Source organism: Chlorocebus sabaeus, chromosome 11, assembly GCF_047675955.1.
Source record: "Chlorocebus sabaeus isolate Y175 chromosome 11, mChlSab1.0.hap1, whole genome shotgun sequence".
Lineage (NCBI taxonomy): Eukaryota > Metazoa > Chordata > Mammalia > Primates > Cercopithecidae > Chlorocebus > Chlorocebus sabaeus.
The window spans coordinates 3,120,613-3,131,664 of record NC_132914.1 but is presented as its reverse complement, the minus strand read 5'-3'; the positions used below and the strand labels follow the sequence as shown (position 1 = coordinate 3,131,664).

Here is an 11,052-nt window from a genome sequence, read left to right as displayed (position 1 = left end):
CCGAGGCGGGCGGATCACAAGGTTAGGAGATCGAGACCATGGTGAAACCCCGTCTCTACTAAAAATAGAAAAAATTAGCCGGGCGCAGTGGCGGACGCCTGTAGTCCCAGCTCCTCGGGAGGCTGAGGCAGGAGAATGGCGTGAACCCGGGAGGCGGAGCTTGCAGTGAGCCGAGATTGCGCCACTGCACTCCAACCTGGGCGACAGAGCGAGACTCCGTCTCAAAAAAAAAAAAAAAAAGAAAAGAAAAAAAGTGCTGGAGAGGATGGGGAACCTCAGGAGCCCCCGTGTGCAGCTGTCTGAGTGTGCACTGGTAAAAACACTCTGGCAATATGCCAAAAAGGCAAAGCTGTATATGGGATGTCCCAGCAATTCCACTCCTAGGTTAGGTGTATACTCTAGAGAAATGCCGACACAGGTGCCCCAGGAGTTGTGTGCAAAAACATTCATAGCAGCATTGTTTGTTAGACCTAAAAACGAAAAATAACCTCCATTTCCTCAATGTCAAGCATGCATCTAGTGCAATACTACGTTACACAGCAGGTGAAGTCACTTAACTAGAGCTAGGCATATCGTATGGATGAATCTCACTAACGAATATCGAGCAAAAAAGAGCAGACTGCAGAAGAATAAATACAGTGAGTAGGCCAAAACCAACGATATATTGCTTAGAATGCATATGGAAGTATTTGCATAAATAATATAAAGAAGTATGGGCCTGATAAACACCGATTTCAGCAGGCGGAAGTGGAAGTGCACGAGGAGCTTCAACAGCTTATTTTTTAAACTGGTGATCAGTAAAGAGTACTGGTTATCTTATTCGTTATAACTTCTGTATATTTGAAATGTAACATTTTTTAAAGAGCCAGGACTTGAGGAGAGTCATATAAAGGAGACTGAGATGCCAGGGACCATTTCTACTCGTGGGAAGATTCAGAGGTGTTCCTGCCATTCCCTGGAACCCAGAATCCAGACTAAATTAGTTAAAGACTCTGACATCTGCTAGGCGCGAGGGAAGAGACCTAAGGAGGTAAAGCTAGGGGGATGGGAGGAGGGAAGGACACTCTCGTGCTGCCCCTGTCTGATCTGAATCCAGTTATTGGCCTGCACGCCAGCCCTGGGCTGCGGAGAACGCCAACGCCAGGCGGAGGAAACAGCCGGGCGGCCCTGGGAAGCCTGGGAGGCATGCAGAGGAGGGCGGGGGCCACACACGCTGGGAGGGGCACTAGGGCTGCCGCCTCCACACAGTGACAGACGCTTCCTTGCAAACCACCTGGCACAGGCACCCTGACAGTTTACCGTACTGTCTCTCCTTCTCTCTCCTTCTCTCTCTCTCTCTCTCTCTCTCTCTCTCTCTCACACACACACACACACACACACACACACGCCCCATCCACCGCCCGCTCTGAACAGGACCCCAGCGTTGGGGGTTGGGGACGCGGCCAAGTCAGCCAGCTGTGGGCCCTGCCAACCCTCCCTCTCTCCTAGGACTGGGTTTTCCCAGCCGGAGTCTCACTCCCTCTACAGCAATCTCCGGAAATAGGAGACAACGCGGCTGCTCCTGAACATTATTTCTTTCCTCTTTCCCTCCCGCGGGGACCCTCCTGTTGGAAGGAGAGCTGCAGCGCAGGACGGAGACAGGCAGGAAGCAGAGAGGACTCGGTGACGCCCCCCTGAGCAGCCCCCGGCCCACTCCTCCAGCAGGGGCCATGAGCACCAAGCAGGAAGCCAGGAGGGATGAGGGAGAAGCCAGGACGAGGGGGCAGGAGGCACAGCTTCGAGACCGAGCCCACCTGAGCCAGCAGCGCCGGCTCAAACAGGCCACCCAGTTCCTGCACAAGGACTCGGCCGACCTGCTCCCGCTGGACAGCCTCAAGAGGCTCGGCACCTCCAAGGATTTGGTGAGGCATCCCCCTCCCCCGCCCGCGTCCCCTGGCCCTTTCCTTCCACTTCTCGGATCCTGAGCAGGCGAGGCAGGACCAGAAAGTACAGACCCTCAGCTTGCAGGTCCCGCTCCCTTGCTGAGATGGGGAGAGGTCATCCTGTCAACTTGAGGCTTTTCACTGGGGATGTTACCATGGTTTGGTGGCTCTGAGGGGTCCTATTCTCACTGCTTAGCTTCCCTGCCTTTTCCCTTTAATGGCCCAAAACTTGAGGGTGGTGAGGAGCTAGGCTGTTTAGGAGTGGGGGCTTACAGGAACACAGGAACCTTCTAGAGTGGTCACTTAAAACTGGGAGGGCCTGGAGGACTGGCCAGTTTAGGGTTGTGACTTCCTGCTCCCCCTGAACCACAGGTTCCCTCCACCAGGTCTGCCTATCCATTTGTCCTTTCTCCTCAGAATCAAAGCATCGGGGGGTCTCCATCCTTCCCAGGGCATCAGGGTTTTGTGTGGCTCTTGCCAGGGGGCCCCTGGCTGCCTTGAATGCTGCTCCCCCCACTCCTAAGTGGAATAGACCTTCCAGGCTCCTTTCCTCCCATCCGTCTGCAGCAGCCTTGGCCTCAGAGGAACGGGGCAGGGGAGTAACAGTAAGGATGTGAGTGGGCGGGGGACAATTGCAGATTCAGGCATTCCTCTCTGAGGCAGTGCTGACAAGCGCGGCCATGGAGCCACTTTGCTTGGGAACAGATCCTGGCTCTGCCACTTACTAACTTGGGCAATTGACTTTACGTCTCTGTGCCTCAGTTTCTTCATCTGTTAAATGAGAATAAAAGCAATCATAGGTTTGTTGGGAGAGTTGTTAGAGCTGATATATTTAAAGCACTTAGAACAGTGCGTAATAGCAGGCGCTATCTAAATGCCATGATTATTCCCCCAGCTACTATTCCATTTAGTCTGAGAAATATTCCTGGCCTCTGACCCATGGGAGAGAGGAAATCCTTTGTGGAAAGGCTTGGGAGCACTCCGTTCCCAGCCCCTCTCCTAGTCTGAGAACAGGTACTCAACCAGGCCTGTCTGAGAGGTTGGAAGCGTATCTGCCGGCCTGCGCTCCAGCAACTGCTTCTCCCAGGAAAGCTGAAGGCCGGTGCAGCGCCTTGTTACCTTTCTCTACTTAGCTCTACCTTTCCAGACTCCTCTCAGCCTGGGTGCCCACACCAGGACCATAGCCCAGAGGCCTGGCAATTCCCTAGCTCCCAACAAGGAAAAGGGATTGCACTGAGCCTTCAATTCAAGGAACTGCCAGGGGCGTATTCCTCCTTGCAGTGGCAGCAAGCATAGCTGAAAAACAGGAATGGAGCAGGGAAGTGGGTTCTCTGGTTCTCAATGGCTAGAACCTACTGGGGACCATCCTACATCTGTGTGGCCCCAGGAGAAGGTGCTCTACTGACATTGCCATCCCAGAGTGGCAGGTCCCGCCTTCTGACGAGAAAGTCCTGAGCTTTTCACCTCTCCCCTCTGCCTAGGATGTCCCCAGTTGATCTCTAGCAGTTACCTCCTGTGGCTTTGGGAACAAAGGCACGACAGGTAGGGGAGACCCCATTGTCTCCCTCCCTGGGATGGCTGTGGAGCAAACTGCACAACAGTGGGAGGGGCCTGAAGCCTGTGTCCATCGTGGGAAGTGCAGAGCCAGTCTCTCCAGCCAGTCCCAGAGCTCGCTGAACTTTTCCCAGCACTGGGTCTCCTGCTGGCAGTTTTGCTGCCAGGAGCAACCCCAAGGGCCTCATTAATCTAAGGGCAGAAAAACAATCCCAGGCTCCCAAGGAGAGAGGGCAGGTGGAGAGGTGCGTAGAGCCTGGGAGAGAGTCAGTCTGCAGCAAGCATTTATTGAGTGCCTACTAGATGCTGAGCCATGCCCTATCGGGATATAAAGATGAGTGAGGTAGACTCAGGGGCTTTCCAGGCTAATGGGAGAGTAAAATGCACAAATAACATTTGTGAGAAGCATGGCAAAGGGAGCTAAGACAAGGGACCCCAGCTTGGGGTGTATGGAGAGAGAAGCATGAAGAGTTCAGAGAGGGTATCCTGGAGAAGGTACATCCTGCATTATAAGATGTACACAGAATCCCAAACTTAAGATGCAACTTCTCTCTCAAATAAAGTGTGTTAAGTCAGTTCTTCAGTCTAGCCTCGAGAAGAGTGGGGAAGAGGAGTTTCAGGAAGAGAGGAGAGAGGAGAGGAGTGAAAGCACGGAGGCAAAAAGCAGCCTGGTATGAGTGGTGCTTCTGGGGCTCACAAACAGAGTGGCAGGGAAGGAGGCACGGCCCCGTCATCTGGGCTGTGGATCACCTTCAAAAGCTTGAGCTCTGGCACGCAATGTGGGGTAGGGGGTCTTTGATGCATTTTAAATAAGAGAGTACATGGTTAGTTTCATGTTTTACTTTGGTGCTTCTCAAACTTTAACCTGCACACGAATCACCTGGGGATCTTGTCACAATGGAACATCTGATTCAGTAGGTATGAGAGTCTGCATTTTTAAGAGGCTTCGAAATGATGTTAACGTTGCTGACCACATTTTGGAGTAGCAAGGTTTTTAGCTTCCAGTCTGAAGCTCCAAGCAGACGTATTTGAAAGGTAACAGGTCTGGGCCGGGCGCGGTGGCTCAAGCCTGTAATCCCAGCACTTTGGGAGGCCGAGACGGGCGGATCACGAGGTCAGGAGATGGAGACCATCCTGGCTAACACGGTGAAACCCCGTCTCTACTAAAAAATACAAAAAACTAGCCGGGCGAGGTGGCGGCGCCTGTAGTCCCAGCTACTCGGGAGGCTGAGGCAGGAGAATGGAGTGAACCTGGGAGGCGGAGCTTGCAGTGAGCTGAGATCGCGCCACTGCACTCCTACCTGGGCGACAGAGTGAGACTCTGTCTCAAAAAAAAAAAAAAAAAAAAAAAAGAAAGGTAACAGGTCTGGAGACAGGTTATGAACTTAAGAAGGTGTTTGAGGGATCCAAGAGAGCTGCGGGGAGTGTGGAACACACGCGGTAACAGAAAGGAAGGATGGAGGCCAGGTGCTGTGGTGTACGCTTCTGGTCCCGGCTGCTTGGGAGTCTGAGGCTGGAGAATGCCTTGAGCCAAGGAATTAGAGTCCAGTCTGGGCAGCTTAGCAAGATCCCGTCTTGAAAGAGCAGAAGGAAAAAGAAAAGAAAAAGAAGGAAAGAAGAGAGAGAAGGAAAGGAGGGACAGATTGATTCTACACCGGAGGCAAAACCTGCAGAATCTGGGAAGTGACTGGATGGAATGGGAGTGGTTGTAGATGAGGGACAGGTCAAAGATGATTCCCAGCATCCTAGTTCTTAAGAGTTTTCTGTTTGTTTGTTTTGTTTTGTTTTTTTGAGATAGAGTCTTGCTCTGTCAACCAGACAGGAGTGCAGTGGTGTGATCTTGGCTCACTGCAACCTCTGCCTCCCGGGTTCAAGTGATCATCACACTTCAGCCTCCCAAGTAGCTGGGACTATAGGCACACGCCACCACACCCTGCTAATTTTTGTATTTTTGTACTTTTTTTTTTTTTTTTTGAGATCTTGAGATCTTGATCTTTTTTTGAGATCTTGAGTCTTGCTCAGTTGCCCAGGCTGGAGCGTGGTGGCGCAATCTCGGCTCACTGCAAGCTCCCCCCCGCCCGCGTTCCCGCCATTCTCCTGCCTCAGCCTCCCAAGTAGCTAGGACTACAGGGGCCCGCCACTACGCCCGGCTAGTTTTTTGTATTTTTAGTAGAGACGAGGTTTCACTGTGTTAGCCAGGATGGTCTCGATCTCCTGACCTTGTGATCCACCCGTCTAGGCCTCCCAAAGTGCTAGGATTACAGGCGTGAGCCACCGTGCCCGGCTGTATTTTTAGTAGAAATAGGGTTTCACCATGTTGGCCAGGCTGGTCTCGAACTCCTGACGTCAAGTGATCCACCCACCTTGGCCTCCCAAAGTGCTGGGATTACAGGTGTAAGCCACCACGCCTGGCCTAGTTCTTAAGAGCTTCTTACTGTTTTTCATCACACCACCAACCCTGGGATTTGAAGCCCATTGAAGGATGAGGTCAGAGGGGAAGAAAAAAAACAAACTTCCTAGTTAAAAAAATATATAAGTTTGAGACAAAATTTCCCCCAAGCATACTAATTCCTGAAATGTCCCTTTAGCTACTAAGTCAGTTTAACCAAGAACGGACCATTCTCCTCTTCCCATTTCTTCACTGCTGAGCAATCTACGGGTGTCCAAGGAAAATGGCATGATTTGATACTGGGGCTTACTCTGCTCTCATTACCTGACTGCTGGGACCCCAGGGTCAGCTCCTAGGATAAGGCTCAGGTCTGGGGCGGGGGGTTTGGGGGAGCATCCTGGGATATCTAAGTGGGGTAACTGAGCAGCCTGGATACCTGGGTTTAGAACTGCCTACCTTCATTGTTTCGTGATGGAGCCAGCAGCCGCACAGTGTGATCCAAAGACGCCTGGTAGAGGGAAACCCGAATTGGCTTCAGAGGGAGTCTCCCCGGGTGCAGGCCCTGATTCATGGCCAGGAGAGCAGGAGGAGGACCAGCAGGACAGAGATTCCAGCTCTTCTGGTCAACTGCAAGGTGAGAGGCCTCCCAGGGACACACTTTCATTAACAACCCTGCCTGTCTCACTTCACCTGCTCTCCTTTCTGCCCTGATGGCAGCGGGAAGGAGGGAGAAAGGACACGTCTCTCCCTAGCTTGGACCTAACCACGATCCTCTACCTCCTTCCTCCCTGCCCCAACCCATCTTTCCTCAGTGCAGCTCCATCTGTCACCACCATTACTCGGCCCCCTTTCCTTGGTCAAAATACAGTACTTAAATTAAGTAAGTACTCCTCAGTGTGCTCTACGCAGACGAATGGTGTGCGTGCATGGATAACGTAATTCTGGAAAAAACTCATGTGTTCCAAGGCATTGGCCCTGTAATCTCTGGAACAATTTAACCACTCAGTCACTACGGCACATTCCCAATAAATGCCCAGTGGTCCTGGGACACCGTCTTTGCTCTGTGCTGCTTCTACCTGGATTGCTCTCTTTTTGCTCTCCAATAATTCTGGGTCCGCATTCTGCAAGCTTTTAAAGCCCAGATCAGGTGTTACCTCCTCCTTGAAACCTTTTCTGATTTTCCCAGTAGGAAACAGCCTTTCCTGCCTCCCAACCTCTAAGGCATGTTACATCCTTTTAAAAAAAAAATTTTTTTTTGAGACGGAGTCTCGCTCTGTCACCCAGGCTGGAGTCCAGTGGCGCGATCTCGGGTCACTGCAGCCTCTGCCTCCTGGGTTCAAGCGATTCCCCTGCCCCACCCTCCCAAGTAGCTGGGATTATAGGCCCGCACTGCCATGCTCGGCTAATTTTTGTATTTTTAGTAGAGATGGGGTTTCACCATGTTGGTCAGGCTGGTCTCAAATTCCTGGTGCTGAGATTACAGGTGTGAGCCACTGTGCCTGGCCCTTTTTTTTTTTTTTTTAAGATAGAGTTTCACTCTTGTTGCCCAGGCTGGACTGCAATAGTGTGATCTCAGCTCACCGCAACCTCCGCCTCCCGGGTTCAAGCAATTCTTCTGCCTCAGCCTCCTCAGTAGCTGGGATTACAGGCAAATGCCAGCATGCCTGGCTAGTTTTGCATTTTTAGTAGAGACAGGGTTTCTCCAGGTTGGTCAGGCCGGTCTCGAACTCCTGACCTCAGGAGATCCATCCACCTTGGCCTCCCAAAGTGCTGGAATTACAGGTGTGAGCCACTGCGCTCCCTGACTTTTCCAGTCCTTTTATTTATTTTTTTTAGATACAGGGTCTTACTCTGTCACCCAGGCCGGAGTGCAGTGGCATGATCAGAGCTCACTGCAGCCTCAACCTCCTGGACTCAAGCGATCCTCCCACCTCAGTCTTCTGAGTAGCTGAAATCACAGGTGTGCGCCACCACACCCGGCTATTTTTTTTTGTGTATGTGTTTTTAGTAGAGATGGGGGTTTCACCACATTGGTCAGGCTGGTCTTGAACTCCTGGCCTCAAGCGATCCTTCCACCCTGGCCTCCCAAAGTACTTGGATTATACATAGGTGTGCGCCATGGGGCCGGGGCATTCACATCCTTTTATAGTCCTTAAAGCTTTCTGCCACCGGGCGGGGTGGCTGACGCCTGTCATCCCGGCACTGTGGGAGGCCGAGGTGGGCGGATCACGAGGTCAGGAGATCGAGACCATCCTGGTTAACCCAGTGAAACCCCGTCTCTACTAAAAATACAAAAAAAATTAGCTGGGCCGGGCGCGGTGGCTCACGCCTGTAATCCCAGCACTTTGGGAGGCCGAGACGGGCGGATCACGAGGTCAGGAGATCGAGACCATCCTGGCTAACACGGTGAAACCCCCGTCTCTACTAAAAAATACAAAAAACTAGCCGGGCGAGGTGGCGGGCGCCTGTAGTCCCAGCTACTCGGGAGGCTGAGGCAGGAGAATGGCGTAAACCCGGGAGGCGGAGCTTGTAGTGAGCCGAGTTCATGCCACTGCACTCCAGCCTGGGCGACAGAGCAAAGACTCCGTCTCAAAAAAAAAAAAAAAAAAAAAAAAAATTAGCTGGACGTGGTGGTGGGCGCCTGTAGTCCCAGCTTCTCGGGAGGCTGAGGCAGGAGAATGGCATGAACCCGGGAGGCGGAGCTTGCAGTGAGCCGAGATCACGCCACTGCACTCCAGCCTGGGCGACACAGCGAGACTCCGTCTCAAACAAAACAAAACAAAACAAAACTTTCTGCCATATAGTAGAGTTAGATTTTACTTCCTTTAGACTCCTAAAGAATAGCACTCACTGATGTACCTTCCAGTAACATATCTTATAGCAGATACTCAACGAATGTTTGGAATGAGAAAATGACCTGTGTGTATATCCAAGTGTATATCAAAATGTCTGTCTATGTCCCAAAGTAGGTGAACTTGTCCTCCTTTGTTTCCGATGGCAAACTTCTTGGTTACCCACAGCTGAGTTTCCTAATGGGGGATTCCAGTCTTCTCATCCTTCCTCTATTCCTAACCTGGAGTTTTCGAACCAGGAGGCCATCAAACTCCCAAGGATTCCTCTAAATAGATCACCATTTCTCCATTTCTGGCAGGTCTTCCCCAAACTTATGAACTCATCACATATAACCACTTTTTTTTTTTTTTCTGTTTTATTTTTTGTAGAGACAGGGTCTTGCTGTGTTGCCCAGGCTGGTCTTGGACTCCTGGCTTCAAGTGATCCTCTTGCCTCCAACGTGCTAGAACTACAGGCATGAGCCACCTCACGTAGCCCACTTCCTTTTTTGATTTATCCAGGAGTTCTGCCCCTATTGTGTGAGTCTCATAAAAACCAGTTTTTGTTTTTTTGGGTTTGTTTTGAGATGGAGTTTTGCTCTTGTTGCCTAGGCTGGCGTGTAATGGTGCGATCTTGACTCACCACAACCTCTGTCTCCCGGGTTCAAGTGATTCTCCTGCCTCAGCCTCCCAAGTAGCTGGGATTACAGGCATACGCTACCATGCCCAGCTAATTTTGTATTTTTAGTAGAGATAGGGTTTCACCATGTTGGTCAGGCTGGTCTTGAACTCCCAACCTCAGGTGATCCACCCGCCTCAGCCTTCCAAAGTGCTGGCATTACAGGCGTGAGCCACTGCGCCTGGCCCCGATAAAAGCCTGTTTTAAAGACAGTTCGTTTTCTCCACTCATTTCTAAAAGGGAGTCATCAATGGGCTGGGAAACTGAAGGACCCAATCCCAACCCATTCTCCTAGGGACTCACTGATTCGGCACAATCCCTCTTTCTCAGTGCCAGGACCTGCTGCTTAGAGTGGCCGTGGACACAGGCACCCAGTACAATCGGATCTCTGCTGGATGTCTCAGCCGCCTGGGGTAAGAGTGGCCCAAAAAAGCAAATGGGGGACAGGGTTTCTTTTTGGGCTGATGAAAATATTCTCAGATTAGACAGTGACGACAGTTGCATATTTTATCTCAATAAAGCTGTTATTTAACAAAAGAGTGGCTAGAAGACTCTGGCAGAGAAGGCAAGGATTTAGACCCCACGTGAGGTCAGGGGTTGGAGGTGAACCCATAGTAGAGCGGGACGTCTGCTGATTAATGGAGTGAAGCCCACTGGGGGCTGTGGTAGCCATAACCTTTGCTTCCCAACCACAGGTTAGAGAAGAAGGTCCTAAAAGCCTCAGTTGGGGACCTGGCCCCTGGGCCCCCAAACCAGGTGGAGCAGTTGGAGCTACAGCTGGGGCAGGAGACCGTGGTGTGCTCGGCACAGGTGGTGGGTAAGTCCCCCCTTCTGCAACAGCCCTGGTGCTCGCCTCTCACCTTTCTCTTCAGGGTGGGGCAAAGGCAGAGACTTTCAGTCCCTGCAGCACAAGGAGTCCCCAGAGATGTTCTGACCATCCCTCATCTCCGGGCCAGTGCCCTTGGATCTGGGGATGGGGTGGGCAGAGAAGGAGCAAGGGCTGAGAGGAGGGCAGCAGTGACCACTGGGAACCCTCAGCCTCTTCTGTTTTCAAATGGTTCCTGCAGATGTTGAGAGTCCTGAATTCTGCCTGGGCCTGCAGACTCTGCTTTCTCTCAAGGTAAGGCACCCACACTCAGGGCCTGATCCAAAGCACTGGGAAAAAGTAGAAGGCACAGGTGTGGAAGCTTGGACCAGGTTCTGATGAGAGTGACTTAGAGATTGGCAATTGTCCCTTTGCTTCCTTAGAGGTTCCTTACTTACCACCCAGTGAAAAGTCAAGAGAACTCGGTCACCCCCTCCAACAGGAGTCAAGGGAAATGGGGATAAGGGGGAGAGCAAAAGGCAGGTGGAAGCTGTGGGAAGTGGGAGGCAGGTGACAGGCTGAGGTGACCTGGCATGACCGCTCTACACCCCACAGTGCTGCATTGACCTGGAGCGCGGAGTGCTGCGGCTGAAAGCCCCGTTCTCAGAGCTACCCTTCCTGCCTCTGTACCAAGAACCTGGCCAGTGACTGCTCTCAGTCAGTCCCCAGAGGGAAAGACCTTGCCTTAGCAGAAGAGGCGTGTGGGAAGCCAGGTAGCTGGGGACTCCGGTGTCTGCCCTTTCAATCACCACCCTGAGGCCTGCTGTCCCATTTCCCCCAGCCGGCCACATTCCTCTCTGCTTCTCAGCAGC

General features: G+C 52.0%; 1 protein-coding gene and 1 long non-coding RNA gene across 2 annotated transcripts; one reads left to right on the top strand and one right to left on the bottom strand.

The window, feature by feature from the left end:
- Positions 1 to 634: 634 nt before the first annotated feature.
- Positions 635 to 6,405, bottom strand: LOC140712723 (uncharacterized). The gene is made up of 2 exons (XR_012094427.1): positions 6,322 to 6,405; positions 635 to 955 (listed from the first exon to the last, which is right to left on the bottom strand). It is a non-coding gene; the product is annotated as an uncharacterized lncRNA (long non-coding RNA).
- Positions 954 to 11,004, top strand: NRIP2 (nuclear receptor interacting protein 2). The gene is made up of 6 exons (XM_007967234.3): positions 954 to 1,901; positions 6,347 to 6,499; positions 9,706 to 9,788; positions 10,071 to 10,192; positions 10,443 to 10,495; positions 10,796 to 11,004. The coding sequence occupies exons 1-6, from the start codon at positions 1,710 to 1,712 to the stop codon at positions 10,886 to 10,888; spliced, it is 696 nt and encodes a 231-aa protein (XP_007965425.3). The 5' UTR covers positions 954 to 1,709; the 3' UTR covers positions 10,889 to 11,004.
- The last annotated feature ends 48 nt before the right edge of the window (positions 11,005 to 11,052 follow it).

What these genes read in the sequence shown, in the direction of transcription:
- NRIP2 (XM_007967234.3), top strand. Translation starts at nt 1,710, where the DNA reads ATGAGCACCAAGCAGGAAGCCAGGAGGGATGAGGGAGAAGCCAGGACG. An exon ending in TCGGCACCTCCAAGGATTTG is followed by an intron (nt 1,902 to 6,346) that starts GTGAGGCATCCC and finishes TGATGGAGCCAG; the next exon opens with CAGCCGCACAGTGTGATCCA. An exon ending in CTCTTCTGGTCAACTGCAAG is followed by an intron (nt 6,500 to 9,705) that starts GTGAGAGGCCTC and finishes CCTCTTTCTCAG; the next exon opens with TGCCAGGACCTGCTGCTTAG.